The 27807-nt window shown below is 38.1% G+C and overlaps 1 protein-coding gene across 1 annotated transcript; it reads right to left on the reverse strand.

Moving 5' to 3' along the window:
• Positions 1–261: 261 nt before the first annotated feature.
• LOC136031355 (membrane progestin receptor gamma-like) lies at positions 262–27807 on the reverse strand. Its single transcript, XM_065710855.1, has 3 exons — positions 27680–27807; positions 9411–9657; positions 262–3244 (listed from the first exon to the last, which is right to left on the reverse strand). Exons 1-3 carry the CDS (start codon positions 27701–27703, stop codon positions 2289–2291), a joined length of 1227 nt encoding a protein of 408 aa, XP_065566927.1. The 5' UTR covers positions 27704–27807; the 3' UTR covers positions 262–2288.

The following is a 27807-nucleotide window of genomic DNA, read 5'->3' on the forward strand; positions in this document are numbered from 1 at the left end:
TTTTTGCTTAACAGTTTCGGTACCACCTCTCTCTTCGATTGCTTTTGGGTCATCAGTTGCGTTCTGTTCAGTGCTTCCACTATCCCCGAATTTTCGGGAATAACCCCGAAAATCTCGCAAAACATAGCGGCAAAAACACTTGGGCCCTGTCAGTCCTGCCCAGACCCGACCCTGCCAGTGCTAATACTGTAAAAATTGACGTAACTTCTGCAAATCTTTAAATACTTCATTCCTCAATAATAATAAAAAAAAATTGTAAGCTACAGTTCAGTTATCTTTATTCGACAAATCAATGATAAATATTTACAAAACAGAATAACAAAACCTAATTTACAAATCTAGAATTATAAATTTTGTTTCAGCTAACTTTACAAGGCACAAATTCACTGACATGAGATATGTACAAAAATAGAGAAAAGCATATGAAAATTAGCAATATTTTTATTGGAAATTAACATAAATGAAAAGAAAAATAATATTCCGGTAGTTGAAATTTAAGATTATTCCTAAAGGATGAATAATTAGTATTTTGGGCTTATCATTGTAATTAAATAAAACCTAAAAAAGCTTGCAAGCATTAAAGAATAAATCGAAGATTCGCCAGTATACTATTGTGCATAAAAAACTATATTCGCCCTTGTCCGTTCACGTCCGTTCTATTTTATTTAACCAGAAATTTGACATAAACAATCAAGTGAAAACACAATTTTCCTAGACAAGGAAACAGTCTCAACAATAATGCCATGTCTCAGTATTTAAACATGTTTTAAGTCATTCTCTGAGAAAATATGCGCTCTAGTTCTTGAAATGCTCCTATTATATAAGCGTTCAGACTCTTAAAAGTGGCTTCAATTAGGGGAGGGGGTTGTACCCCTAGATTTTTACCCTTCCCCATATTTCAAAACAGTATTTTTTGTGTTTTTTCATTGAAACTTGTAAGCTTTCGTATTTTTGTTAAAAAAATAACAAATTCCCCCTCCCCTTCTAGATTTTCACGAGCTGTCGACACTGATTCTTATTCAAATAGTAGAAAAAGAATCATAGTGTAATCATTTCTCTGATTGCAATTCCCGACTTAAAACTTCAAAGGCAATGTCTCATGGTCATTGTCTATGTCAGACGGTTATCTTGGGAGGGGGTTATGTTGGCCAAGACAAATAAGGCCAGCCAATTATGTAAACAATATGAGAAAGGTGGTAAAATTTTAGCCATTTGTGGGGAAAGGATCATGGCCCCAAAAGGTTCCCTTCTGCGTATTCATGTTTTTAACTCGTGACTTTTCAACTTGTCGCATGTGACTTTTCAACTTTAGTTTACAGTTTTATCAGCTGATGACACAGTCTTTTTAACAAAAAATATGGATTATAAAAATTTTAAATTATTTGCAGATTTTGCGTTTACCCACGTTTGTCCTTTAACCCAGTTAATGTCCTTTTGTGTTTATTAGAATGAGACTTTACCTGTTTCAAAAACAAGTGGCATCAAATTTACAAGGCAAAATGAAAGAGAGTGAAAAAAGAGAGAGAAAGGGAGATGGAAAGAAAGAGAGAGAGAGAGAGAGAGAGAGAGAGAGAGAGAGAGAGAGAGAGAGAGAGAGAGAGAGAGAGAGAGAGAGAGAGAGAGAGAGAGAGAGAGAGAGAGAGAGAGAGAGAGAGATTTACAATCGCAAAGATTTGCACAGCCAAATTGTTTTGGGGAGATCAAAGAATGGCTCCAAGGGGAGGAGGTTTTGTTATAGAAAAGAGAAAGTGTTTATTTTAAAGGTATATTGGCTATTGTTCATTGTACTTTGCTTCTTGTGTCGCGGAATTTTCTTCGGGAATATCCATAGGATACTTGAATACCCATAGATACTTGACAATCTAATTTATTTTGAAATAGCATATTCTGTGTTGCTAAGATGCATCACGAAAATAAAATGTGGACATCAGAAGGTTGATAACTGAAATTGAAAACACATAAGAAATGTCCAGACGAGATAAAGAATATTTCGTAAGTATGGTACGGGATATTCTTAGTTCAAATATACAACAACTAAATTTAAAGTCATCCACTTATTAGCACTCAAAACATCACAGACTTCATTTTAAGAAAACTAGGGGGGCAAAAGACATACTACAGCCTGCAATCGCCCATATCTTGGTAGTAATTGACCTCTTGAAAGCTTTAATTGGACCGGGAGTATTAAACACAACGTGAGGGTTATGAAATTGTTTAACTGTCACTGAATAACACTGTTGCCACTTACATAATAACAAGACTAGTTACTTGAATCACCTAAAACTACCTTACATGCGTTTCTTTTCAACCGGCATATTTTCGATATCATAAAAAAAGAGAACGTACAAACTAAACGAAAAAAGTACAAGAAAAATGGATAAAATCACAGTCAGAGGTAGCAACAAGCCAGAAAAAGAGTCAAGCAACATATCATTTTCCGTTAAGAATTCTCTCCTATGGTCAACATCGATCAATATACCCTGCATTTGGAAATGGGTTGCCAATACCCCAAAAACGTGCAAAAAGTGATGTGAGTTACCGAACAAATCGAATCTTCCGGGGAAAAATTTTTCAGGTATATGCGTGGCATAGCAGAACGTTGCCACTCCCATGGCTGCCATCTGCAAATAATGATAAGTAGCAGACATATCACAGGGGGATTCCCCCATGAGAATACTAGTTTCTGACATTTCATTAACGGAGCAGGTAGCGATTCTGCTAACAAGTGGTATTTCAGTCCAAATATATGCAACAGCAAACCAACCAATCCGTAAGGTTTTTTGTAAAACACGCTTTTCGTCAGGTATAAATCTTGAATAACAGGTAAATACTGCAGAAATAATACTACTGGCCCCAGCAACGTAGAGGAAACTTCTTTCAAATTCAATGTGAAAAAGGTTTGCTGGAAAGACATAAGCTCTGTATGCTAAAGCTGAACCAAATGAATAAATACTAATTGCTCCGTAATCTAAGAAAAAACAAATATGGCGCGCATTAAAATCAAGACAAGAGAAGCCGTGAGCTAAGCTCGACATGAAAGGGTATAGAAAAGCAGCGAAGAAATAAGGGATTAAAGGCCAAACGTAGACGTCATTCCAAAAATCATATTTCTCGTATAAATGCTGGAATCTGACTATGAAGTACGTCGCTGCCAAGAAATGACTCCAGAAATTAAGAGTTTCGTTGGTTGGACTGATCAAACTCAGGAATGCCTCAGATACTGTACAGACGTCAGGGCGGTAGCCTGGAAATAAGAAAAAAAATTATAGATGTTTCATTATTGGCATAAATTCAAAGAAATCCTGGCGGGGGACAAACTTAATTTCTAATAAACAACCAAAAGCGGAGGGAACTAGCAAACACCCAATATAGGGGAAAATTCCTATTTTTATTGTATTGATAATAAGGTATGTAATATAAAAGGTGATATCATTATAATAAGAAATTTAATCCTAAAAATTTTTCAATCACTAATATTACTTCTATTTTCATACATTGTAACTCTATTATAGAATTCTGGAGTCGAACGTTACAATTTATTTATTTGGAACCAACTAAGAACCTTCATCGTCAATAATACTATTTTTCAACAAGTTGTTGAACAAGTTCAACAAGTTGTTAGCAGTACATTTACTTCTTACGATTACGAAAATTAAGGGTAAAATAGCATGTCTTGGAGTATAACTACACTTTTTTATGACACTTGGTATTAAGCAAGTGACATATAGCAATCGCAAATTCTGTCGGTCTGTCGGTCTGTCTGTCGGTCCCGGTTTTGCTACTTCAGGCACTTCCAGGTAAGCTAGGACGATGAAATTTGGCAAGCGTATCAGGGACCGGACCAGATTAAATTGAAAATAGTCTTTTTCCCGATTTGACCATCTGGGGGGGGGGAGCGGGGGGCCGGTTAATTCGGAAAAAATAGAGAAAATGAAGTACTTTTAACTTGTGAGCTGGTTGTAGGATCTTAATGAAATTTGATGTTTGGAATGATATTGTGTCTCAGAGCTCTTATTTTAAATCCCGACCGGATCTGATGACATTGGGGGGAGTTGGAGGGGGGAAACCTAAAATCTTGGAAAACACTTAGAGTGGAGGGATCGGGATGAAACTTGGTGGGAAAAATAAACACAAGTCCTAGATACATGATTGACATAAACGGAACGGATCCACTCTCTTTGGGGCAGTTGGGGGGGTTATTTCTGAAAAATTAGAAAAAATGAGGTATTTTTAACTTACGAACGGGTGATCGGATCCCAATGAAATTTGATATTTAGAACGATATCGTGTCTCAGAGCTTTTATTTTAAATCCCGACCGGATCTGGTGACTTTGGGGGGGGAGTTGAGAGGGGAAACCTAAAACTTGGAAAACACTTAGAGTGGAGGGATTGGGATGAAACTTGGTGGGAAAAATAAGCACAAGTCCTAGATACATGATTGACATAACCGGAACGGATCCGCTCTCTTTGGGGTAGTTGGGGGAGGGGTTAATTCTGAAAAATTAGAAAAAATGAGGTATTTTTAACTTACGAACGGGAAATCAGATCTCATTAAAATTTTATATTTAGAAGGATATCGTGTCTCAAAGCTCTTATTTTAAATCCTGACCGGATCTGGTGGCATTGGGGGAAGTTTGGGGCGGGGGAACTTAAAATCATGGAAAACGCTTAGATTGGAGGGATCGTGATGAAACTTGGTGGGAAAAATAAGCAGAAGTCTTACATACGTGATTTACATAATTGGAACGGATCCGCTCTGTTGGGGGGGGGGGGGTTAATTCTGAAAAATAAGAAAAAATTACGTATTTTAACTTACGAAGGAGTGATCGGATCTTCATGAAACTTCATATTTAGAAGGACCCCGTAAATCAGATCTCTTATTTTAAATCTCAACCGGATCAAGCGTAATTGGGGGGGGGGGGGCAGTTGGGGGGACCGGAAATCTTAGAAAATACTTAAAGCGGTGAGATCAGGATGAAACTGGATAGGTAGAGTAGAAACCTGTCTAAGATACGTGACTGACATAACCGGACCGGATCGGCTCTCTTTGGTGGAATCGGGGGGGGGGGGGGTAATTTTGAAAATTGAGGTATTTGTTACTTACGAAAGGGTGACCAGATCTTAATGAAATTTGATATTTAGAAGGATCTTGTGCTTTAAAGTTCTAATTTTAAATTCCGGCCAGATCCTGTGACAGTGGGGGGAGTTGGAGGGGGAAACCGGAATTCTTGGAAAACGTGAAAATTGGGGTATTTTTATCTTACGAATAGATGATCGGATCTTAATGAAATTTGAATTTTAGAAGGAATTCATGTCTCAGAGCTCTTATTTCAAATCCCGACCAGATCTTTTGACATTGGGGGGAGTTGGAGGGGGAAATCTTGGAAAAACACTTTGAGTGGAGGAATCGGGATGAAGCTTGGTGGATAGAATAAACAAATGTCCTTGATACGTGATTGACAGAATCGTACTGGATTCGCTCTCTTTGGAGGAGTTGGGGGGAGGGGTTCAGTGATTTGGCGAGTTTGGTGCTTCTGGACGTGCTAGGACGATGAAAATTGGTAGGCGTGTCAGGGAGCTGCATAATTTGACTTGATAAGTCGTTTTCCCAGATTCGACCATCTGGGGGGCTAAAGGGAGAGGAAAAATTAGAAAAAATTAGGTATTTATACTTACGAGTGGGTGATCGGATCTTAATGAATTTTGATATTTAGAAGGACATCGTGACTCAGAGCTCTTATTTTAAATCCTGACCGGCATTAAGCCTCTTATTTTCCTTTTTAAGTCAATCTATCGATTCATAGAATTTTGTTAAAGGTCATACCATATGATCTCTTGGCTCTTAGCTCTTCTCGCCTCGTCACAAGTGCCATATGAGCTCTTAGCTCTTGTTCTCTATTTCAATGGAATCAGACCATTAGGCTTGTACCATGTCAATATAATACTTGTGCTAATGTAGAATATGTGCAAGATTCGAACTTTACTAACTAGCTAAACTTTCCATTTCCTTTCCTAACTCAACACTGGTATTGTTAAAAGCTTTTGTTCTTATTTTCAACGAGAGAAGATAAAGAAAATAAATTTGAAAAAATCCCGGACATTTTCTCTAAATACATAGCATATAGGTGGGCAACAATTTTAGTTTATTTAAGCTGTTTGTTTGAAAAAGTTTATGTGACTTCTTTTTTAGCTGAACAGTAAATTTTACTGTTATACTCCAAGACACGCTGTTTTACCCTTAATTTTGTGATCGTAAGACGCAGGGGGGGCCTTAGGCCCCCCCCCCCCCGAAATTTTGTGAAATGTTTAACTTCCCCATTTTTTCTTGGGATTTCTGGCAAAAGTAGGACATTTATTAAGAATCTAGATACACGTGTAAAGCCTTTTTTGGGTGATTTTACAGCATGCAATTATCCGGTCAAGTCACTGCCCAATTATTAACCCATTTTCTGTGTAACTTTTTACCATCTTTGAATTAATTAACAATTGTACTGTTATTTCTTTGTATAGACAGTTTGCTTTCCACAGCAAAATAGAATTATCGTTAATATTAGGGCGTTTATCCCCCCTTTTCAGGATAAAGTACAGCTTTTAATGGATCAATTTTGAAAACTATCATTTTTCATTAGAATCTACGTTTTTGTAATAGAAGAACTGCCCCCCACAGCACCCATATTGCACTGTTAACCCTAAAATTTCCCTTTCAGTTGGATATAATATATTAACTGATCCTAAAACGTACTTTTGAGGCTTCAGTCTTCTTCCCCCCTTCCGCTACAATACTACAGATAAAGTTAATCGGTTTTTTCCGATATACGTGCTTTTTGCATTACTAAACAAAACAAGAGCTACGAGCTCATATGGCACTTGTGACGAGGCAAGAAGAGCTAAGAGCCAAGAGCTCATATGGTATGAGCTCTAACAAAATTCTAAGAATCAATAGATTGATTTAAAGAAAAATCAGAGGCTTAATGCCGGTCAGGATTTAAAATAAGAGCTCTGAGTCACGATGTCCTTCTAAATAACAAAATTCTTTAAGATCCGATCACCCTCTCGTAAGTTATAAATACCTCATTTATTCTAATTTTTCCTCTCCCTTTAGCCCCCCAGATGGTCGAATCTGGGAAAACGACTTTAGTAAGTCAATTTGTGCAGGTCCCTAACACGCCTACCAATTTTCATCGTCCTAGCACGTCCAGAAGCACCAAACTCGCCAAATCACTGAACCCTCCCCCCCCAACTCCCCCAAAGAGAGCGAATCCAGTAAGGTTACGTCAATTAAGTATCAAGGACATTTACTTATTCTATCCACCAAGCTTCATCCCGATTCCTCCACTCCAAGTGTTTTCCAAGATTTCCCCCTCCACCCCCCCCCCCCCCCAAATGTCAAAAGATCTGGTCGGGATTTGAAATAAGAGCTCTTGGACATGGATTTCTTCTAAATATCAAATTTCATCAAGATCCTATTACCTATTCGTAAGATAAAATACCCCAATTTTCACGTTTTCCAAGAATTCCAGTTTCCCCCTCCAACTCCCCCCAATGTCACAGGATCTAGTCGGAATTTAATATTAGAGCTTTAAAGCACAAGATCCTTCTGAATATCAAATTTCATTAAGATCTGGTCACACTTTCGTAAGTTACAAATAACTCATTTTTCCAAATCACCCCCCCCCCAACTCCACCAAAGAGAGCATAGCCAGTCCGGTTATGTCAGTCACGTATCTTAGACAGGTTTTTATTCTTCCCATCCAGTTTCATCCTGATCTCTCCGCTTTAAGTATTTTCTAAGATTTCCGATCCCCCCCCAACTACCCCCCCAACGACGCTGGATCCGGTTGAGATGTAAAATAAGAGATCTGAGTTACGAGGTCCTTCTAAATATGAAGTTTCATGAAGATCCGATCACTCCTTCGTAAGTTGAAAATACGTCAATTTTTCAGAATTATACCCCCCCCCCAATAGAGCGGATCCGTTCCAATTATGTAAATCATGTATCTAGGACTTATGCTTATTTTTCCCAAAAAGTTTCATCCTGATCCCTCCAATCTAAGCATTTTCCATGATTTTAGGTTCCCCCCAAACTCCCCCCAAAGTCACAAGATCCGGTAAGAATTTAAAATAAGAGCTCTGAGACACGATATCCTTCTAAATATCAAATTTCATTGAAATCCGATCACCCGTTCGTAAGTAAAAAATACCTCATTTTTTCTAATTTTTCAGAATAAGTCCCCCCCCCCAACTATCCCAAAGAGAGCAGATCCGTTCCGGTTATATCAATCATGTATCTAGGACTTGTGTTTATTTTTCCCACCAAGTTTCATCCCGATCCCTCCACTCTAAGTGTTTTCCAAGATTTTAGGTTTCCCCCTCCAACTCCCCCCAATGTCATCAGATCTGGTCAGGATTTTAAATAAAAGCTCTGAGACACAATATCATTCCAAACATCAGATTTCATTAAGATCCCATCACCTGCTCATAAGTTAAAAATACTTCATTTTTCTATTTTTTCCGAATTAACCGGCCCCCCACTCCGCCCCAGATGGTCAAATCGGGAAAAAGACTATTTCTAATTTAATCTGGTTTGGTCCCTGATACGCTTGCCAAATTTCAGCGTCCTAGCTTACCTGGAAGTGCCTAAAGTAGCAAAACCAGGACCGACAGAAAGACCGACAGACTGACAGAATTTGCGATTGCTATATGTCACTTGCTTAATACCAAGTGTCATAAAAATTGCTACTTTATATCTGCTGTTTCGAAGGTTTTGCCCCCCCCAAACAAAAAACGTACGTGCCTGGGTGAAAGGGTAAGTTTTTGGCGTCAACTGGCGTCAATTCGTAGAGTTTAGCCACTTTTCTAGAGAGAACCGTTTACAAGTCCCAGCAATTATTGGCAGTAAAAGTGTAAATAAAATACGCTGTGAAACGGTTAAAGGAAAAATAAAATAGGTAATACATATATAATTCTTAATTAATTAAACTTCAGAATTGCTTGTGCTTTCTGAAGCTGCTTCAAAACCGATACTGTTACTTTATTAACAAGCAGTTTATATACAAAGCAATTATGTCACTGAACCACTTTAAATTTTTTTTCTCCAAGTTCTGTGTATCTGACATTTAACTAGAATAACCCTCAGGCGTTGAGTATGTAGCATAGGCATGCTTTAGAGCCCAAATGAGGATGTTCTCTCCGTAGTATAGGGAAGCGTTAGTGCCCAAATAAGGATGTTCCATCCGTAGTATTGCCTCCCTCCCCTACTACTCACGTATCAAATGGTGTATATGAATTCTGAAAGCGGGTGCTTCCTAAACTCAGTCACTAGGGGGTTGAGAGTAAGAACAAACGGCCTACCATCTCCCTCCAGTGGGTTTAAACTAACAGAAATTTAAATATAAAAAAATGAATCATACCAGATAAAATGGCTGGTTCTCGACTCGATTCGTGCACTTGTTCAAAAGACAATACTTCAATGCGCCGATTTAAGACTCTTCTGTAGGCACTCGTCGACTGTTGCAGGTAAATCTCAAACTGTTTGTGTACTCCCAAAGGAAATGGCAAATTTGGTGATTTATAGCGTGCATTCCACAGTAGATTACGTGATTCATTCGCATCCACTGTCCCGTACACTATATTTGTCTCGTTCTTCTTGAAATTCTCCTGAAAGAAATATTTGTTATAGCTCGGATATATTCTTGCAAAGAAAAGAAAAAAAACATCAAAGCGCAAAAAAAAAACTATTTCTACCTCTGAAATCAAGATACACTATGTAAAATGTTCAATGTTTTGAATCTGAAAGCCGAAGAACATTTTGGCAAACTGAAAAGTGTAAATGCATAGGCGATGCGTTCAAAAACGGATATTTTTCTGTTTTGTTCCTTTGGCTGAGGTTAGCCTAATATAATGCATCTTTTTCTTATTTGGTACTATTCCCAGTAAAGAGTATGCAAATTCTGAGCCATATATGTATATAGTGCGTAGTTTTTGCTTTGCGGTAATTATTTCACAACATATTTTTGATTTACCGGGATTTTCTTTATCTTTTGCGGAAACTCTCCACTTGTTCATTGTAAATCAATGACAGGAACATTAGAAGGAATTCATTTTAGGTGGAGAAGAAACACGGGTGACATGAACTCAGAATTCTTCAAAGAAATAAGACTTACGAATCTTTCAAGGGATTTTGCAAAGAAAGTTTTTTCTCTTAAGAAACTATATAAATATTCACCAGCATTTTGTGAACAACAGAGGAGGAAGCTGTCTGGTCCATCCATATTCCCCCCATGGTGACCACTGGGACAAAATCCGTCAGTTAAGGAATGATAACTGTAGTAAACTATATGGTAAATCTTTTAGATGAAAGAGAGGGGGCTGCATATGATCCCAATTTATGCCCTGCGTCTATAAGAGCCGGTAATCATTGAATTATACAGTCTCCGAGAGGGAAACTACCGTAACCGAAAGTAGGTTTAACAACTGAGAATGTACTTAGCCGAGAATACGACACAATTAGCTATTGCTTGGTTAGAAAATAAATTGTAGCTATATTTAATTTAAGTATTCAGTTGATATTTTGGTTAGGTTACGTATTTAATATATGCTATGCTTTATCCCAATCCTCCTAATGTGCCAATATATAGCCCTGTCATATTTCTATCATATTCTGTCATATTTTGTTGGATTTCACTAGCATTAATCAAATTTCACTTCTCCGGTGTTTATTATATGACCGATAAGTCGTTCGAGAGTTCAAGTAACAAATTCCGGGGTGATTATAGGAAACCATTCTAAGCAATTGCTGCTACTACTAAAAACGAACTGCAACACTAAGCCGCCTGAAGCCAACACAGCTACCAACGCAAATACCTCCCTCCAAATCTATTCAAAGCCTCCATCTTTACAACTTCTCAAGAAGTTCCCATTTCCTTAAATATTCCTTGCGACGTCCTCCCACCCCAACCAAGGACCAAATACTTTATGTTTGGCCCTATAAAGTGAGTATATGAAGTAAAATTCCTACAAAAATCATGTAAGCTTATCCTAAAGGGTTTACTAAGACTCAAAGGGTTGTGGAAATGGGAAAAGGCTGGCAATACCTTCTTTATAGGTTAATACGATATCAATGTTGAATCACAAATGTCGAACACCACATTGCCTTTCCATTATACAAAGTACGAAAAGGTAACGAGAAAATTTGTGAAAACAATGATTAACACAGTGAATATAATCTAAGTGAATATTTTGCCTAGATAATCAATAGTATTCATCAGCGCTATATAAGATAAAAAAAAAAAAAAAAAAAAAAACAACTAATTTACACATAAACACAGTAATGAAAAGTAACTTGAAACTTAAATCACATTTCAGTGGGATTGTCATTGTCAGACTAAAATCAAAGTATTTTTTTAATGAGATTTCAGTTGGAAAAAATTTGCATCGATGACGTTTTGTAAATTAGCTGATGATGGCTGTTGATTATACAGCCGAAATATTCGCTTAGATTGTGTTCACTGTATTAATCATTGTCTTCACAAATTTCCTCATTATCTTTTCTTATTTTGTAGGACATTAGATTTCAAAATTTCAAAACAGAAATTATTTGTTGTGGTTTCCTTTTTTTTAGTTATGTATCATCTAAATATATATAAAAATAAGTTGTTTGTTTGTGTGTTGACTGACGTCATGTTTGTGTGTCGACTGACGTCATTATAAGGATTGAGCATTATGCCGTCGTGAAGTTGATTTTCGACTCACGTCATGTTTGTCAACTGACGAAACTACAGACCGGGATGCCGGGACACAAATGACGACCGGGACACCGGGACACAGGGAATATAAATGACGACCGGGACACTCAAAGAGAAATTAAAGACTGAGACACCAGGCCACAAATAACGACCGGGACACAGGGAATATAAATGACGACCGGGACATAGGGACACAACTACAACGGGGACGCCGGGGGGCACAAGGGGGATATATAAATAAAGACCGAGACACAGGGAATGTTCGATTAGCAATCACCATCAACAAAGCTCGAGGGCAATCATTAGAGTAATGAGGTATAGGTCTGAATATGGATTGTTTTTCTCACTGACAGCCGGGACGCAGGGAATATAAATGGCGACCGGGACACTCAAAGAGAAATTACAGACGGGGACACCGGGACACAAATGACGACCGGGACACAGGGAATATAAATGAGAACCGGGACACTCAAAGAGAAATTACAGACTGGGACACCGGGACACAAATGACTACCAGGACACAGGGAATTTAAATGACGACCGGGACACAGGGACACAACTACAACGGGGACGCCGGGGGGCACAGGAGGGATATATAAATGACGGCGGGGACACAGGGAATGTTCGATTAGCAATCACTATCAACAAAGCTCAAGGGCAATCATTAGAATAATGAGGTATAGATCTGAATAAGGATTGTTTGTCCCATGAACAATTATATGTTGCATGTTCAAGAGTCGGCAAACCTGACAATCTGTTTATATGCACAGACAATGGGACAGCAAAGAATGTTGTATATTCGTAAGTTTTACGTAGTTAAAAACATATCGGAACGCTACGTGCACCGCGCAGTTCGGCCACGCTTTGGACTGAACCCAAAACGCTAAGCGCACCCTCTAAAACGCTTGTCACAGTTCCGCCACGCTTGGCGCATGTCATCTGGTCAGAGGCAGTTTTAGGGGGGATAGGGACACATGGGGCACTTACCCTAGGTGCAAAAACTTTAGGGGCGCAAAATTTCAAAATAAATAATCTAACAGTTATAATAATTTTACATTTTGTGCTATTTCACTTTTATTAAAATAGAACGGGGAGAAAACCGTTCGCTGGAATTCTAGGCAAATTGAATCCAAATTTTCATTTTTCCCATATATTCATCACCATTCCTTGAAAATGAAAGTAAACAGACATAATTTAATTAATTTTGAAGTTTTATGAGATAATTTGTGTTTAAATTATGCTAATAAGTGAAAATGCAGTTAATAAATGAGAATTCTGTTAAAATTTGGCCTGAAAGTTTATGGAAGACATGGGTGATGGGGTGGGCTAATCAAGATTTTGGCTCGGGTGCAAGAGAAGCCCAAACCAACACTGTATTTGGTGTACATGGTGTCTGAGAGAGGGCAACCCTCGGTTAAGTCATTGTCAAAGAAGAGATACAGCATCAGAATCAATAAGTATGAATGTCACCCACACCCATGCAGATGGAACTGCATAATCTCGAATAGTACATTTCAAAAGAAAGATTAAGAAAGAGAACAGGGAGAGAAATAAAAAAACAAGGGCAAACAAATACAGACAAATATAGAAAATTAGCGATAAAGTCAAAATAAAGACAAATATACAACTGATAAAAATATATTGGAAAAAGTAACTTATATTTCTATCTTAATTTGAAATGATTTTATCAAAGACTTCGAGGTAACAACCTGAAAGTAAGGAGTGACGCAGCTCAAAGTCAACCGAAACTCTAAAAAACTCTAGAAGTATTGAAGTCAATTTATACATTAAAAGAATCAGCTTATTATGCTGATTCCAAATATATAAAATTCACCAGGTTTAGTGTTACCCATCAAAAGTTACGACGCTGAGAAAATTTGCTGGATTTTCAAAAAATGGGGAAAACACCCCCTAAAAGTTTAGGAATCTAACAAAAATCACAGCATCAGATTCAGAATATCAGAGAACCCTACTGTAGAAGTTTGAAGCACCTATATACAAAAATGTGAAATTTTGCTAGTTTTTAAAGAAAGATCATGGATGCGCGTTTACTTTTTTTTGTTCCCAGGGATGATCATATCGAAATAATAGTCCTAGAAGATACGAGGAGGGTGTATTTGAACTGAAATTGAAAGTTTTAGTGCCCTTTTTAAGTGACCAAAAAGATTGGAGGGCAACCAGCCAGCCACTCCTCTTTTTCCCCAAAGTTGTCCGATCAAAATTTTGAAATAGTCATTTTCTTTCGCATAGTTGAAAGATCTAGCACCTATGTCTTTAGGGGTAACACCCCCCCCCCGAGCCCGTGGGGATAGGCCTTTAAGTTATGAAATTTGTCCATTGTATATGTATAGTATTTATTATTGAGAAGTAAGCAGTCATTTTTCAGGGGGAGGGACTTTTTTGCTTTGGGTGGCTTTCCACAGGGAGAATTTCCCGTGGAGATAGGAATTTCTGGGGGGAGGGGGACTTTCCAGGGGATATCTTTACACCGGTGGGATTTGACAGAATTCGTATACGAAATTATTTTTTATTTTTCTTACTTTCTCTTTGCCAGCTTGATTTTGCATGTGGAGATGTTCTGGGTGAATTATCCAACGGCTTTTTTCAGTGTGTTTGGACTTCCGGGAAAAAATGTCCACGGAAGGGGGGATTTCAGGAGTGATTGGGAAAACGATTAGAAATTGAAGTCTTTTTCAAATGAAAGTATGCTAAGGAGAATTTTCCAGGCTGAACCGTCCGCAAGAAATTTACAGAGGGGGATTTTCGGGGAGAATAGAGCTGTCCGGAGGAATTTTTACAGGGGCTGATTCTCAATGGTATGAAAACTTCCCACAAATTTCTTCGTGAGGGGGGGGGGATTTTCATGGATGTTCAGCCAGATTCACTAGTACTATTTGAAAAACGGCCAGAAATTAAAAAAAAAAAAAGAAGTTTTGTTATGGCACTTGGTATTAACCAAGTGGCATATAGCAATCGCAAATTCTGTCGGTCTGTCGGTCCCGGTTTTACTACTTAAGGCACTTCCAGGTAAGCTAGGACCATGAAATTTGGCAGGTATATCAGGGACCAGAGCAGATTAAATTAGAAACAGTCGTTTTTCCGGTTTGACCATCTGGGGGGGAGTGGGGGGCCCGTTATTTCGGAAAAAATAGAAAAATTGATGTATTTTTAAATTACGAACGGCTGATCAGATCTTAATGAAATGTGTTGTTTGGAAGGATATCGTGTCTCAGAGCTGTTATTTTAAATCCCGACCGGATCTGATGACATTGGGGGGGGGATATGGGAGGGGAAAACCTAAAATCTTGGGAAACACTTAGAGTGGAGGGATCGGGATGAAACCTGGTAGGAAAAATAAGCACAAGTCCTAGATACATGATTGACATAACCGGAACGGATCCGCTCTCTTTGGGGTAGTTGGGGGGGGGGGGGGTTAATTCTGAAAAATTAGGAAAAATGAGGTATTTTTAACTTACGAACGGGTGATTGGATTTCAATGAAATTTAATATTTAGAAGGAAATCGTGTCTCGGAGCTCTTATTTGAAATCCCGACCGGATCTGGTAACACTGGGCGGGAGTTGGGAGGTGGAAACCTAAAACTTGGGAAACACTTAGAGTGGAGGTAACTTATAGAACTTATAGTTGAGTCCTAGATACATGATAGACATAACCGGAACGGATCCACTTTCTTTGGGGTAGTTGGGGGGGGAGGGGTTAATTCTGAAAAATTAGAAAAAACGAGGTATTTTTAACTTCCAAACGCGAGATCGGATCTCAATGAAATTTGTTAGTTAAAAGGATATTGTGTCTCAGAGCTCTTATGTTAAATCCAAACCGGATCTGGTGACATTAGGGGGGGAAGGGTTGGGAGGGGGAAACCTAAAACTTGGAAAACACTTAAAGTGGAGGGATCGGGATGAAACTTGGTGGGACAAATAAGCAGTAGTATTAGATACATGATTTACATAATTGGAACGGATCCGCTCCATTTGGAGGGGGGGTTAATTTTGAAAAATTAGAAAAAAATGACGTATTTTTAACTTACAAAGAAGTGATCGGATCTTCATGAAAATTCATATTTAGAAGGACCTCGTAACGAGATCTCTTATTTTAATAAATCTCAACCGGATCCAGCGGAATTGGGGGGCAGCAGTTGGGGGGACTGGAAATCTTAGAAAATACTTAAAGCGGTGAGATCAGGATGAAACTGGATGGGAAGAATAAAAACCTGTCTAAGATACATGACTGACATAACCAGTACAGATCTGCTCTCTTTGGTGGAGTTGGGGGGGGGGGGTAATTTGGAAAATTGAGGTATTTGTAACTTACGAAAGGGTGACCAGATCTTAATGAAATTTGATATTTTGAAGGATCTTATGCTTTAAACCTCTAATTTTAAATTCCGACCAGATCCTGTGATATTGGGGGGAGTTGGAGGGAAACCGGGATTCTTGGAAAACGTGAAAATTGGGGTATTTTTATTTTATGAAAAGGTGATCGGATCTTAGAAAAATTTGATATTTAGAAGGATATCGTGTCTCAAAGCTCTTATTTTAAATCCCGACCGGATTTGGTGACATTGGGGGGAGTTTGGGTGGGGGAGCCTAAAATCATCGAAAACGCTTAGATTGGAGGGATCGGGATGAAACTTGGTGGGAAAAATAAGTAGAAATCTTGGATACGTGATTTACATAATTGGAATGTATCCGTCCTATTAGTGGGGGAGGAGGGGTTAATTCTGAAAAAATAGAAAAAATTACGCATTTTCAACTTACGAAGAAGCGATCGGATCTTCATGAAAATTCATTAGAAGGACCTCGTAACTCAGATCTCTTATTTTAAATCTTAACCGAATCCACCGGAATTGGGGGCAGTTGGGGGGACTGGAAATCTTAGAAAATACTTAAAGCGGTGAAAATACCTCTCTTTGGTGGAGTTGGGGGGGGGGGTAATTTTGAAAATTGAGGTATTTGTAACTTACGAAAGGGTGACCAGAGCTTAATGAAACTTGATATTTAGAAGGATCTTGTGCTTTAAAGCTCTAATTTTAAATTTCGACCAGAATCTGTGACATTGGGGGGAGTTGGAGGGAAACCGGGATTCTTGGAAAACGTGAAAATTGGGGTATTTTTATTTTACGAAAAGGTGATCGGATCATAATGAAATTCGATTTTTAGAAAGAATTCATGATTTAGAAAGAGCCATATTAATGCTCAAAACGAACAGAAACTATTCCGTAATAACTTGCTCTTTACGCTGAAATTTGACTGTTTTGTCCCAATTTTTAAGAACGACTCCTGAAAACACAATGACCGTTTAATTAGAATAAAAAGCTTTTTTAAAAGTGCTAAAAAAAATTAGCGTGAAGAGCAAGGTATTGAGGAGGGGGGCAACCTCTTCATATACCGAGTAATTTCTGTTCGTTTTGAATTTTAACGTTGCTCCTTACTTTCAGTTAAAAAAAAACTTGTTTTTTAATTGAATTACTATCAGATTCACCTTGTATATTTCCTTAGAAAGATAAATTAGAACGGCGAGAGACATAAATAACAAGGGAAGACAAATGCAGATAAAAATAGAAAATTAGCTATAAAATTAGAATAAAGATATAGCCTACAGCTGATAAAAATAAAAGGAAAAAAGGCTTAGATTTCGAGTAGACAACGAATTTCAGAGCAAATAGGCTTTAAATAAAACATTATTAAATAAAAAATTATTCCATCTCCATAAATTTAATAATAGTTATATTAAATACAAACATTCTATTTATCATAATGTGCATACATTTTAATCGAACCGTAACCAAACCGTAGGCTAACCGAATCCAATCGTAAACGTAACTATAAAAAACGGAATCCTAAAAATTCTTTTTAAGATTTTTACCCGAGAAGAATAATTTTTTTATGCTGATTCCAAATATATAAAATTCATTGAGTTTAATGTTACCCATGAAGAGCTATGAGCCTGAGAAAGATTATCTGATTTCCGAAAAAGGGGGAATTGGCAACATCCCTAGAAATTCAAGCTATGTTAATGAAAATCATACCATCAGATTCAGCATATCTGAGAACTTCATTATAGATGTTTCAAGCTCCTATGTACAAAATGTGAATTTTGATTTTATTTTTTTTTTGCCGGAAGAGAGAACACAGATGCGTGTTTATTTGTTTTGTTATTTTTTCACCAGGGGCGAGGGTATCGAACCAATCGTCCTAAGAGATCAGGAGAGGGCTCATTCGAACGGAAACCAAAAGTTCTAGCGCCCTTTTTAAGTAGCCAAAAAGATCAGAGGGCAATTAGCCCTCTCCCAGGCCCCCTTTTCCCCAAAGACATTTGATCAAAATTTGAAGATAGTCATTTGATTCAGCATAGTTGTAATGTCCAATAAGTATACATTTTGGGATGCCAAGACTCAACATAGTCCCTAGGAAAAGTGCTGTGAGCTAGGCAACTTGCCCATTATTCACATATAATACTTGTTATTGGGAAATGTACGTTTTCTTTAGAGGGTGGTTCAAAATTTTCCGTGGGGAGGAAAGTTTTCGGCAGAAATTTTACATGCGAGGGGGAGATTCCCTGGCATAATTTGAAAAATGGTCAGAATTTTAATAGAAAATAAGTTTTTTCGACTGAAAGTAACGAGCAACATTAAAACTTAAAACGAGCAGAAACTATTCTGTATATGAAGGCACTACCCCTTCTTGAACCCTCTCACTTTACGCTAAAGTTTGGATTTTTGTCACAGTTCTTTGATAAAGAGTGCTCTAAAACAACAGCCATTGAATTTGAGAGAGAAGCAGTTTTTAAAGACTTTAGCCTAAAGAGCAAGGGATGAGGAAGGGTAGTCCCCTCATATTATAATTTAGCTAAAACTCAAAATGTCCACGATCACAATGCCCATGACTCAAAATGTCCACAAAAAATGCCGACAACTCAAAATGCCCACGACTCTAAATGCCCACGGCTCAAAATGCCCACGACTCAAAATGCCCACGATTGGACAAATTTTAGGTTTCAGTCCTTAATTGGGGATGAGACGAGGGGTTACTCGCTCCCCAAACCCGAGTACAACGGCTGCCGGTACCGGGAGGCGCTGGGAGGGTGCTATTTCATCCTAGACAGGGTATTATCCCAAACACCAATCCTAAAACTGTTATTTTTAATTAAAGAATCATTCTTACCTTCATGATGTAAGTTAACTGGTGGATTTGTATCTCCTGGTTTTGCTTTCTGTGTCGGCACAATTTTATACGGTATTGCTTCTTTACTTGAACGCAAACAATTCTAAACTGATCAAGAAACCCAGAAAACAACTATTTTTCACCCACCCGGCACCTTCCACTTTTGTCAGTTTTTTACCCTGTCTAGGATGAAATGGCACCATCCCGCCACCCTCCTAGCACCGGCACCGGGTGTACACTATTTACCGTCACCCTCTTGGAACCCACCCCGCACCTTCCAATTTTGTCAGTTTTCACCCTGTCCAGGATGAAATGGCACCCTCCTGGCACCGGCACCCGGTGTACACGGGTTTGGGGAGTGAGCAACCCTTCGTCTCAGCCCCAATTAAGGACTGAAATCTAAAATTTATCCAATCATGGACATTTGACTCGTGCGCATTTTGAGTCGTGGGCATTTTGAGTTGTTGGCATTTTGAGTCGTGGCATTCCGAGCGTGGGCATTGTGAGCGTGGGCAAAAAGATCGTGGTGATTTTGGGCACCACCCTATAATTTTTATTTGTTTTAAGTTTTATTGTTGCTCCTTGCTTTCAATCGAAAAAACTTGTTTGTTTTTGTTTTTTATTTAATTACTGTCAAAGTCACCTTGAAAGCCCTTGTCGGTTTTGACAGATAATTTGAAATTTCTATGGAGATCCATTGATGCATAAAGAATAAAATGTGCTTTGAAACAACAGGAATTATCGGTAACTTGTTGTTGTTATGTCAGCAGTTATTCGGCAACAGTCCATCTCAAAAAACCGGTTTTTCTTATTAGATATTATTGATTCATATGACGTAAACAGGTTTTAGTTTTTCAATAGGTATATTGCGTTATGTCATTTTGGCAAGTGTCGTTTTCTATAGCTACTCTTTGGATTCATGTATTGCAAGTTGCAGCTGAAACTGCAGCACAAACATAATGAAGGAAATTAAGCAAGGTCAGGCTTCAGAGCCTGGTGAAATAGTAGAAGCAAGACATGACCGAATAGCTTCAATCATCAAACAGTTCGTGGTAACGAGCGACCAGGCTCTAATAGTAACCGAAACTCTAAAAAATGGAATTTTGGTACCAATAGTTACATCAAAAGAATGGCATTTTAATGCTGATTTTAAATATATGAGTTTCATCAAGATTAGTCTTACCCATCAAAAGTTACGATCCTGAGAAAATTTGCCTCATTTTAGAAAATAGGGGAAAACACCCCCTGAAAATCATACGATATTAACTAAAATCACACCATCAGATTCAGCGTATCAGAGAACCTGGTTGTAGAAGTTTCAAGCACCTATCTACAAAAATGTGGAATTTCGCATTTTTTGCGAATTTTTATGCGTTTTATCGACGATAATTTTGTTTTATCGACTTAATGGTCCTAGAATGTCGCGAAAGGGCTCATTCTAACGGAAATTAAAAGTTCTAGTGCCCTTTTTAAGTGACCAAAAACATTGGAGGGCACCTAGGCCCCCTCCCACACTCGTTTTTCCCCAAAGTCACCGGATCAAAATTCTGAGATAGCCATTTTATTCACCATAGTTGAAAAACCCAATAACTATGTCTTTGGGGACGACTTACTCCCCCGCAGTCCCCATGGGAGGGGCTGCAAGTTACAAACTTTGGCTAGTGTTTACATATAGTAATGGTTACTGGGAAGTGTACAGACGTTTTCAGGTTTTTTTTTGGTTTGGGGGGATACTTGAGGGGGGAGGGTTACCGGGGAGGATCTTTCCATGGAGGAACTTCTCATGGGGGAAGAGACTTTCAATGGAGGGGGCGCAGAATTTTCTAGCATTATTTAAAAACAATGGAAAAATAAATATGAAAAGTTTTTTTTCTACTGAAAGTGAGAAGCAGCATTAAAACTTAAAACGAACAGAAATTATTACGCATATGAGGGGTTTGCCTCCTCGTAATACCTTGCTCTTTTCGCTAAAGTATTTTTAGTAATTTCAACTATTTATTCTACGGCCTTTGTGATTCAGGGGTCATTGTTGAGGAATTGGGACAAAACTTAAGCTTTAATGTAAAGAGCGAGGTATCGACGAGGGGTGAGCCCCCTCATATAAGCAATAAAAACATACGAATATAGAAGTTCGCTGCGTAATTTAATTCGTAAGTTACGTACATTTTTTACTTATGAAAACATTCGTAAAAAATTATAAGTTATAGTTGCCTTTTAAGTAATCAAAAAATTGGAGAGCACCTAAGCCTCCTCCCTCGCTCATTTTTTCTCAAAATCTTCCGATTAAAACTATAAAAAAAAGCCATTTAGCCCAAAAAATTAATATGCAAATTTCGTTTCAATTATTGAGTGCGGAGAGCCAAGATCAAACCATGCATTAATTCAAAAACGTCCAGAAATTAAACAAAAAAAAATTTTTTTTAATTGAAAGTAAGGAGCGACATTAAAACTTAAAACGAACAAAAATTACTCCGTATTTGAAAGGGGCAATTTCTCCTCAACGCCCTGCTCTTTACGCTAAAGTTTTTTACTGTTTTAAAATGTAGAGTAAAGAAAAAGAGTCAAACTTTAGCGTAAAGAGCGGGGCGTTGAGGAGGAAAAGCCCCTTCCAAATACTTAGTAATTTCTGTCTGTTTTAAGTTTTAATGTCGCTTCTTACTTTCATTTGAAAAAAAGTTGTTTTTTTCGTTTAATTTCCAGATAATATCGAAATAATTTATATTTTTACCTAAGAAATAGTTGCGTGTCTCGTGTCAGAGCCTCAATGCAAAGTACCAGCTTTCTATGTTAAGGTTGAGATTTACATTATATTTATAGACGATTTGGTACTTGTAAGTATAATAATAAAACAATACTTTAGGAACAAACTGATGGAAACCGAACGTAACCTAACCACCACCCACCCCCTAATGTGCAAATATATAGCCCAAATGATACAATCCCAATTCTTTCTGTCTAGTCCAATGCATTGTATCATCCATCACTTGTTTCTGTATCTATGAAACCGGTTTTCTGAACTGTAACCTTAGCGTAATTCTTCAGTTTGTTTCCAATAAACGACAAGTACCAACAATATAAATACCTTATTTTTTCTTATTCGGCTACATTAGCATGCTATCACGTATAATTTGATGCTCGGGCACAATATGTGCGCACGATTTTTGTTCAGGAGGCCGTCGCTTAATGGGGGGACACATCAGTAGGAATTTAGTTTCAATTCGAACAATTTTACTAAACAAAACTCAATGTGATAATTAGTCACACTAAAGTAGAAAAAATACTTGAAAAAGCGAGCAGTTGGATATCATTCATACCAATTCATCTTTCCCATCGCGAAAAAAAAAACAAGAGCTAAGAGCTCATATGGCACTTGTGACGAGGTCGGAAGAGCCAAGAGCTCATATGTTATGAGCTCTAGCAAAATTCTAAGAATCAATAGATTGCTTTAAAAGGAAAATCAGAGGCTTGATACCGGTCGGGATTTAAAATAAGAGCTCTGAGTCACGAGGTCCTTCTAAATATAAAAATTCTTTAAGATCCGATCGCCCAGTCGTAATTTAAAAATACCTCAATGTTTCTAATTTTTCCTCTCCCTTCAGCCCCCCAGATGGTCGAATCGGGGAAAACAACCTTATCAAGTCAATTTGTGCAGCTCCCTGACACGCCTACGAATTTTCATCGTCCCAGCACGTCCAGAAGCACTAAACTCGCCAAAGCACTGAACCCCACCACCTAACTCCCCCAAAGAGAGTGGATCCAGTCCGGTTACGTCAATTACGTATCTACGATATTTATAAGCTTTTCCCAAGATTTCCGATTTCCCCAACTCCCCCAAATGTCAACAGATTAGGTCGGGATAAAGAAGAGCTCTGAGACATGAGTTCCTTCTAATTATCAAACATCATTAAGATCCAGTCACCCATTCTGAAGTTAAAAGTACCTCAATTTTTCTAAATTAACAACCCCCAGCTCCCCCAAAGAGAACGGATCCGTACCAATTATGTCAACCTCGTATCTATAACTTGTGCTTCCCATCAAGTTTCATACCGATCTCTCCACTCTAAGTGTTTTCCAGGATTTCCGGTTTCCAAGATTTCTGTTTCCCCCTTACAATTATCTAAGACCCTGGATCCGATTCGAATTGAAAATGGAGCATCTGAGACATAAGATTTTTCTATATCTCAAGTTTCATTAAGATCCGATCACCCATTCGTAAGATGCGTCGATTTTCACGTTTTCCAAGAAATCCAGTTTCCCCCTCCAACTCCCTTCAATATCACAGGATCTGGTTGGGATTTAAAATGAGAGTTCTAAAGCAAAAGGTTCTTCTAGATATCAAATTTCATTAAGATCTGATCACCCGTTCGTGAGTTACAAATACCTCATTTTTTTAAGTTTTCCAAATTACTCCCCCCCCCCCAACTCCACCAAAGAGAGCGGATCCGGTCCGGTTGTGTCAATCACATATCTTAAACTTGTGCTTATTCTTTCCACCAAGTTTCATCCTGATCTCTCCGCTTTAAGCGTTTTCCAAGAGTTCCGCCCCCCCCCCGTAATGACACTGGATCCGGTCGGGATTTAAAATAAGATATCTGAGTTTCGAGGTCCTTATAAATATGGAATTTCACTAAGATACGATCACTCTTTCGGAAGTTAAAAGTACTTCATTTTTCTAATTTTTTTAGAATTAACCCTCCCCCCACCCCAACTCCCCCAAAGAGAGCGCATCCATTCTGGTTATGTCAATCCCGTATCTAGGACTTGTGTTTATTTTTCCCATAAGTTTCATCCAAATCCCTATACTCTAAGCGTTTTCCAAGATTTTAGGTTCCACCCCCCCCTCCCAAATTCCTCTTCAATGGATCCGGTCGGGATTTAAAATAAGAGCTCTGAGACATGATATCCTTCCAAAAATCAAATTTCAATAAAATCCGATCACTCCTTCGTAAATTAAAAATACCTCATTTGTTTTAATTTTTCATAATTAACCCTCCTCTCCCCAACTCCCCTGAAGAGAGCGGATCCGTTCCAGTTATGTAAATCACGTATATAGGACTTACGATTATTTTTACCACCAAGTTTTATCCCGATCCCTCCACTCTAAGCGTTTTCCAAGATTTTAGGTTTTCCCACCCAACTCCCCCAACGTCTCCGGATCCGGTCGGGATTTTAAATAAGAGCTATGAGACACGATATCCTTCCAAACATCAAATTTCATTAAGATCCGGTCACTCCTTCCTAAGTTAAAAATACCTGATTTTTTCTAATTTTTCAGAATTAACCTTCCCCCCCCCCGGATCCGCTCTCTTTGGGGGAGTTGGGGGAGGATTATTTCTGAAAAATTAGAAAAAATGAGGTATTTTTAACTTACGAAGGAGTGATCGGATCTTAATGAAATTTGATGTTTGGAAGGATATCGTGTTTCAGAGCTCTTATTTGAAATCCCGACCCGATCTGGTGGCGCTGGGTGAGTTGGGGGGACCCGAAATCTCAGAAAACGCTTAGAGTGGAGGGATCGGGATGAAACTCGGTGGGGAAAATATGCACGAGTCCTAGATACGTGATTGACATAACCGGAACGGATCCGCTCTCTTTGGTGGAGTTGGGGGGGGATCCGGCAAAATTAGAAAAAATTAGGTATTTGTAACTTACGAACGGGTGATCAGATCTTAGTGAAATTTGGTATTTAGAAGGGTTTTGTGCTTTACAACTCTCATTTTCGAATCCGAAAAGATCCGGTGACATTGAGGGGAGATGGAGGGGGAAACCGGAATCCTTAGAAAACGTGAAAATCGAGGTATCTTACGAATCGGTGATCTGATCTTAGTGAAACTTGATATATAGAAGAATCTTATGTCTCAGATGCTCCTTTTTCAATTCGAATCAGATCTGGGGACATATAGGGTTGGGGGGGGGGGGGGTAAACCAGAGATCTTGGAAAACGCTTAGAGTGGAGAAGTCGAGACGAAACTTGGTGGGTAGAATAAGCAATTGTCGTAGATACGTGATTGACGCAACCGTACTGGATCCGCTCTCTTTGGGGGAGTTAGGGGGTGGGGTTCAGTGCTTTGGCGAGTTTGGTGTTTCTGGACGTGCTAGGACGATGAAAATTGGCAGGCATGTCAGGAAGCTGCACCAATTGACTTGATAAAGTCGTTTTACTCGATTCGATCATCTGGGGGGCTGAAGAGAGAGGAAAAATTAGAAAAAATGAGGTATTTATAATTTACGAGTTGGTGATCGAGTTGGTGATCGGATCTTATGACCTGAATATTTCATTACAGAAATCCTGATCTTTTTTTTAAATCAATCAAAAATTTGGAACTTAAGTGGGTAATATATTATTACATTTTGACAATGAACCTAGCTAGACGATTAGTCACATATAGGTGCACAGGGGTTTGGACCCTAAGAGGATAAGACGCATTTTCCTGAGGGTAGACGGAAAAACAGAGTACTTAATGGTACTTGTATCTTGGAGCCACCACACTCAGAGATTTTGTATCGGGAGCATGAGACATTAACCGGTTTTTATGGTCTTTATACCAGACAATATTAGCTTCGGCTCGGTGGGAAACTACACTCTAGCTATGTGTTAATTAAATATTTAGTTGGTATTTTGTTTATGTTAGGTTAGATTACATGTTTAATATAATGCAGTCTGAGCCGCCCCCCTTCCATAATACTTCGTTGTAGTTTCCATAAGTTTGTTACTAAACTATTATATTGTCATCATTTTTTGGTATATTGCATTATGATTAACCTGACTCCAATTCTTGAGTGTGTACTAGCTAACAATCAACTTATATAATGTGTACTGGGGGACCTTATTTCCATAATTCTCTGTTGTAGTTTCCATAATTTTGTAACAGAAGTATTTTACATTCATCATACTTAGGTATATTTCATTAGGATTAACCTCACTTAACTTCTTGTTAAGAAGTTATCTTCTTGTAAGTGTGGTGGCTATAAAAGTACCATATAAAAACAAAAGTACCATTTTAATTGAATGTTTAATATTTAGAGGTGGTAAGGGTTAGGGTAGGCTATGTTAGGTTATGTATTTAATATAATGCGTTCTGCGTGGCCTGCTTCCCATGATTCTTTGTCGTAGTTTCCGCAATTTTGTTTCTACACTATTATATTATCATCATATTTTGGTATGTTTTGTTAGGATTAACCTAACTTCACTTCTTGGGAGTGTTCCGTTTAACAGACAAGTACCTAGAAAGACTTCTCCTTGTTTTCTTAGCCAAAATAAACAAAAAAAAACTTGAAAAACCACGTTAAGTGGACATGCTTTGCACTAGCATATGTTTTGGCTACCCAAGTTTTGGCATAAAAGAACGCCTTCTTCAGTTGGACACCAACTAGGCATAAATAATGCGGTCATGTCACAAGAAAACAATTATTTATGCTGAAGACTGCGAAGAGATGATCAAAAATAAATCTTTTGTCGAAAAAAAAATTTAATAATGATAATGGTTGATGTAAATAGTGACAAAACATGTCAGTGATAGAAACCAAAATAACTTAAATGGCAATTTTTTCCACAAGCATAATGAATAGCTAAATCCAAATTTTGACCCAAAATTAGGAGCGCGGACTCTCCAAACCTCCCCCCTGGGGTACATCTTGAAACACTGTGTAGCCGAACAGCTCAACCATGCTTGGCACAGTCCCCAAACCCTTGTCACACTCCCCAAAATGCTTGGTACAGTTCAATCACGCTTGGTATGCGCCACTTGGTGTACATGATTTCTAAGACAGAGCAACCCCTTTACCCAAAGTTTTTTTTTAGGGATGGCAATATCCCCATTGAACAGTGCCTGAATTTTTCTCTATTTGTCATATGTCAGGTGCACATACATGAATTTTTGGGGGGAGCCAATAATAAAATTATTTTTGATGATGTGAATATAAAACGCCGAGATTTTTGGAAATAATTTAGGAATTCAGGGTGAGCTGGGTCCCTGTCACATAAAGCTTAAAATGGACAGAGTTCCCATTTCCGTCACTAATGAAGATAGCCTAAAGAATATTTTTCAAGAAGTATTTTCTGTAATATTTAATAAGCTGTGCAACAAAAACTAAAATGGTATGCAAACATTTTTAGCATCGTTGCTCATGCCAACAAAGGTAAGAAACCTACCAAAAACACTGAACGGAGCCCTATTGAACAAAACTGTTTCGCGAAATTAACCTAATCATCCCTAAATACTGAATATTTAAATAATATATACCTGCATAGTACTTTATCTCACTCAGGATAACATGATTATCCCCAAATGGACACAGAAAACCGGTTTCATTACAGATCAAGAATAAAGTGTGATCGCTATATCATACAAGTACCGAAATGGCATTGAGTAGTGTGTGCGCCTTGTTCCTTATTATGAAATCAAATTGTGCCCAAATTTAAGGATACGTCTTCTAAAAACTTATACTACAATTCTCGCAATTTGGCTTATTGCAAGCTGCTAGTTTGGACGGTACATGCTTGTTATGGGAAGTTCCGTTTCAGCTAAAGTGGTGTTATTCACCATAACTTAAACTACGATATCAAACATTTCTTATGGTACACTTAAGATATTAAAAATTTAAGCCGTCGAGACCAGGCCCTGATCCCAGAAAAAAATAGTTCTACTGCGACTGTGTTTATTGTCAAAACATTAAATCTAATTTTTCCTTGTGCATCTATTTAGTGTGTTAATAACAAGCTGAATAAAATTCTCATGTCTGTTTGTATTTACCTTCTCCATTCCTCCTATTCGCATTATTTATTTCAAAGTCCTTACACCATGGAACTTTGTTTACTACTTGGGTTTCACGTAATACCAATGATTTAATCCCAAGCACTTCAAGCTATAGGCATTTTTCC

The sequence above is a fragment of the Artemia franciscana genome, chromosome 9 (genome assembly GCF_032884065.1).
Source record: "Artemia franciscana chromosome 9, ASM3288406v1, whole genome shotgun sequence".
In the NCBI taxonomy this organism is placed as follows: Eukaryota; Metazoa; Arthropoda; class Branchiopoda; order Anostraca; family Artemiidae; genus Artemia; species Artemia franciscana.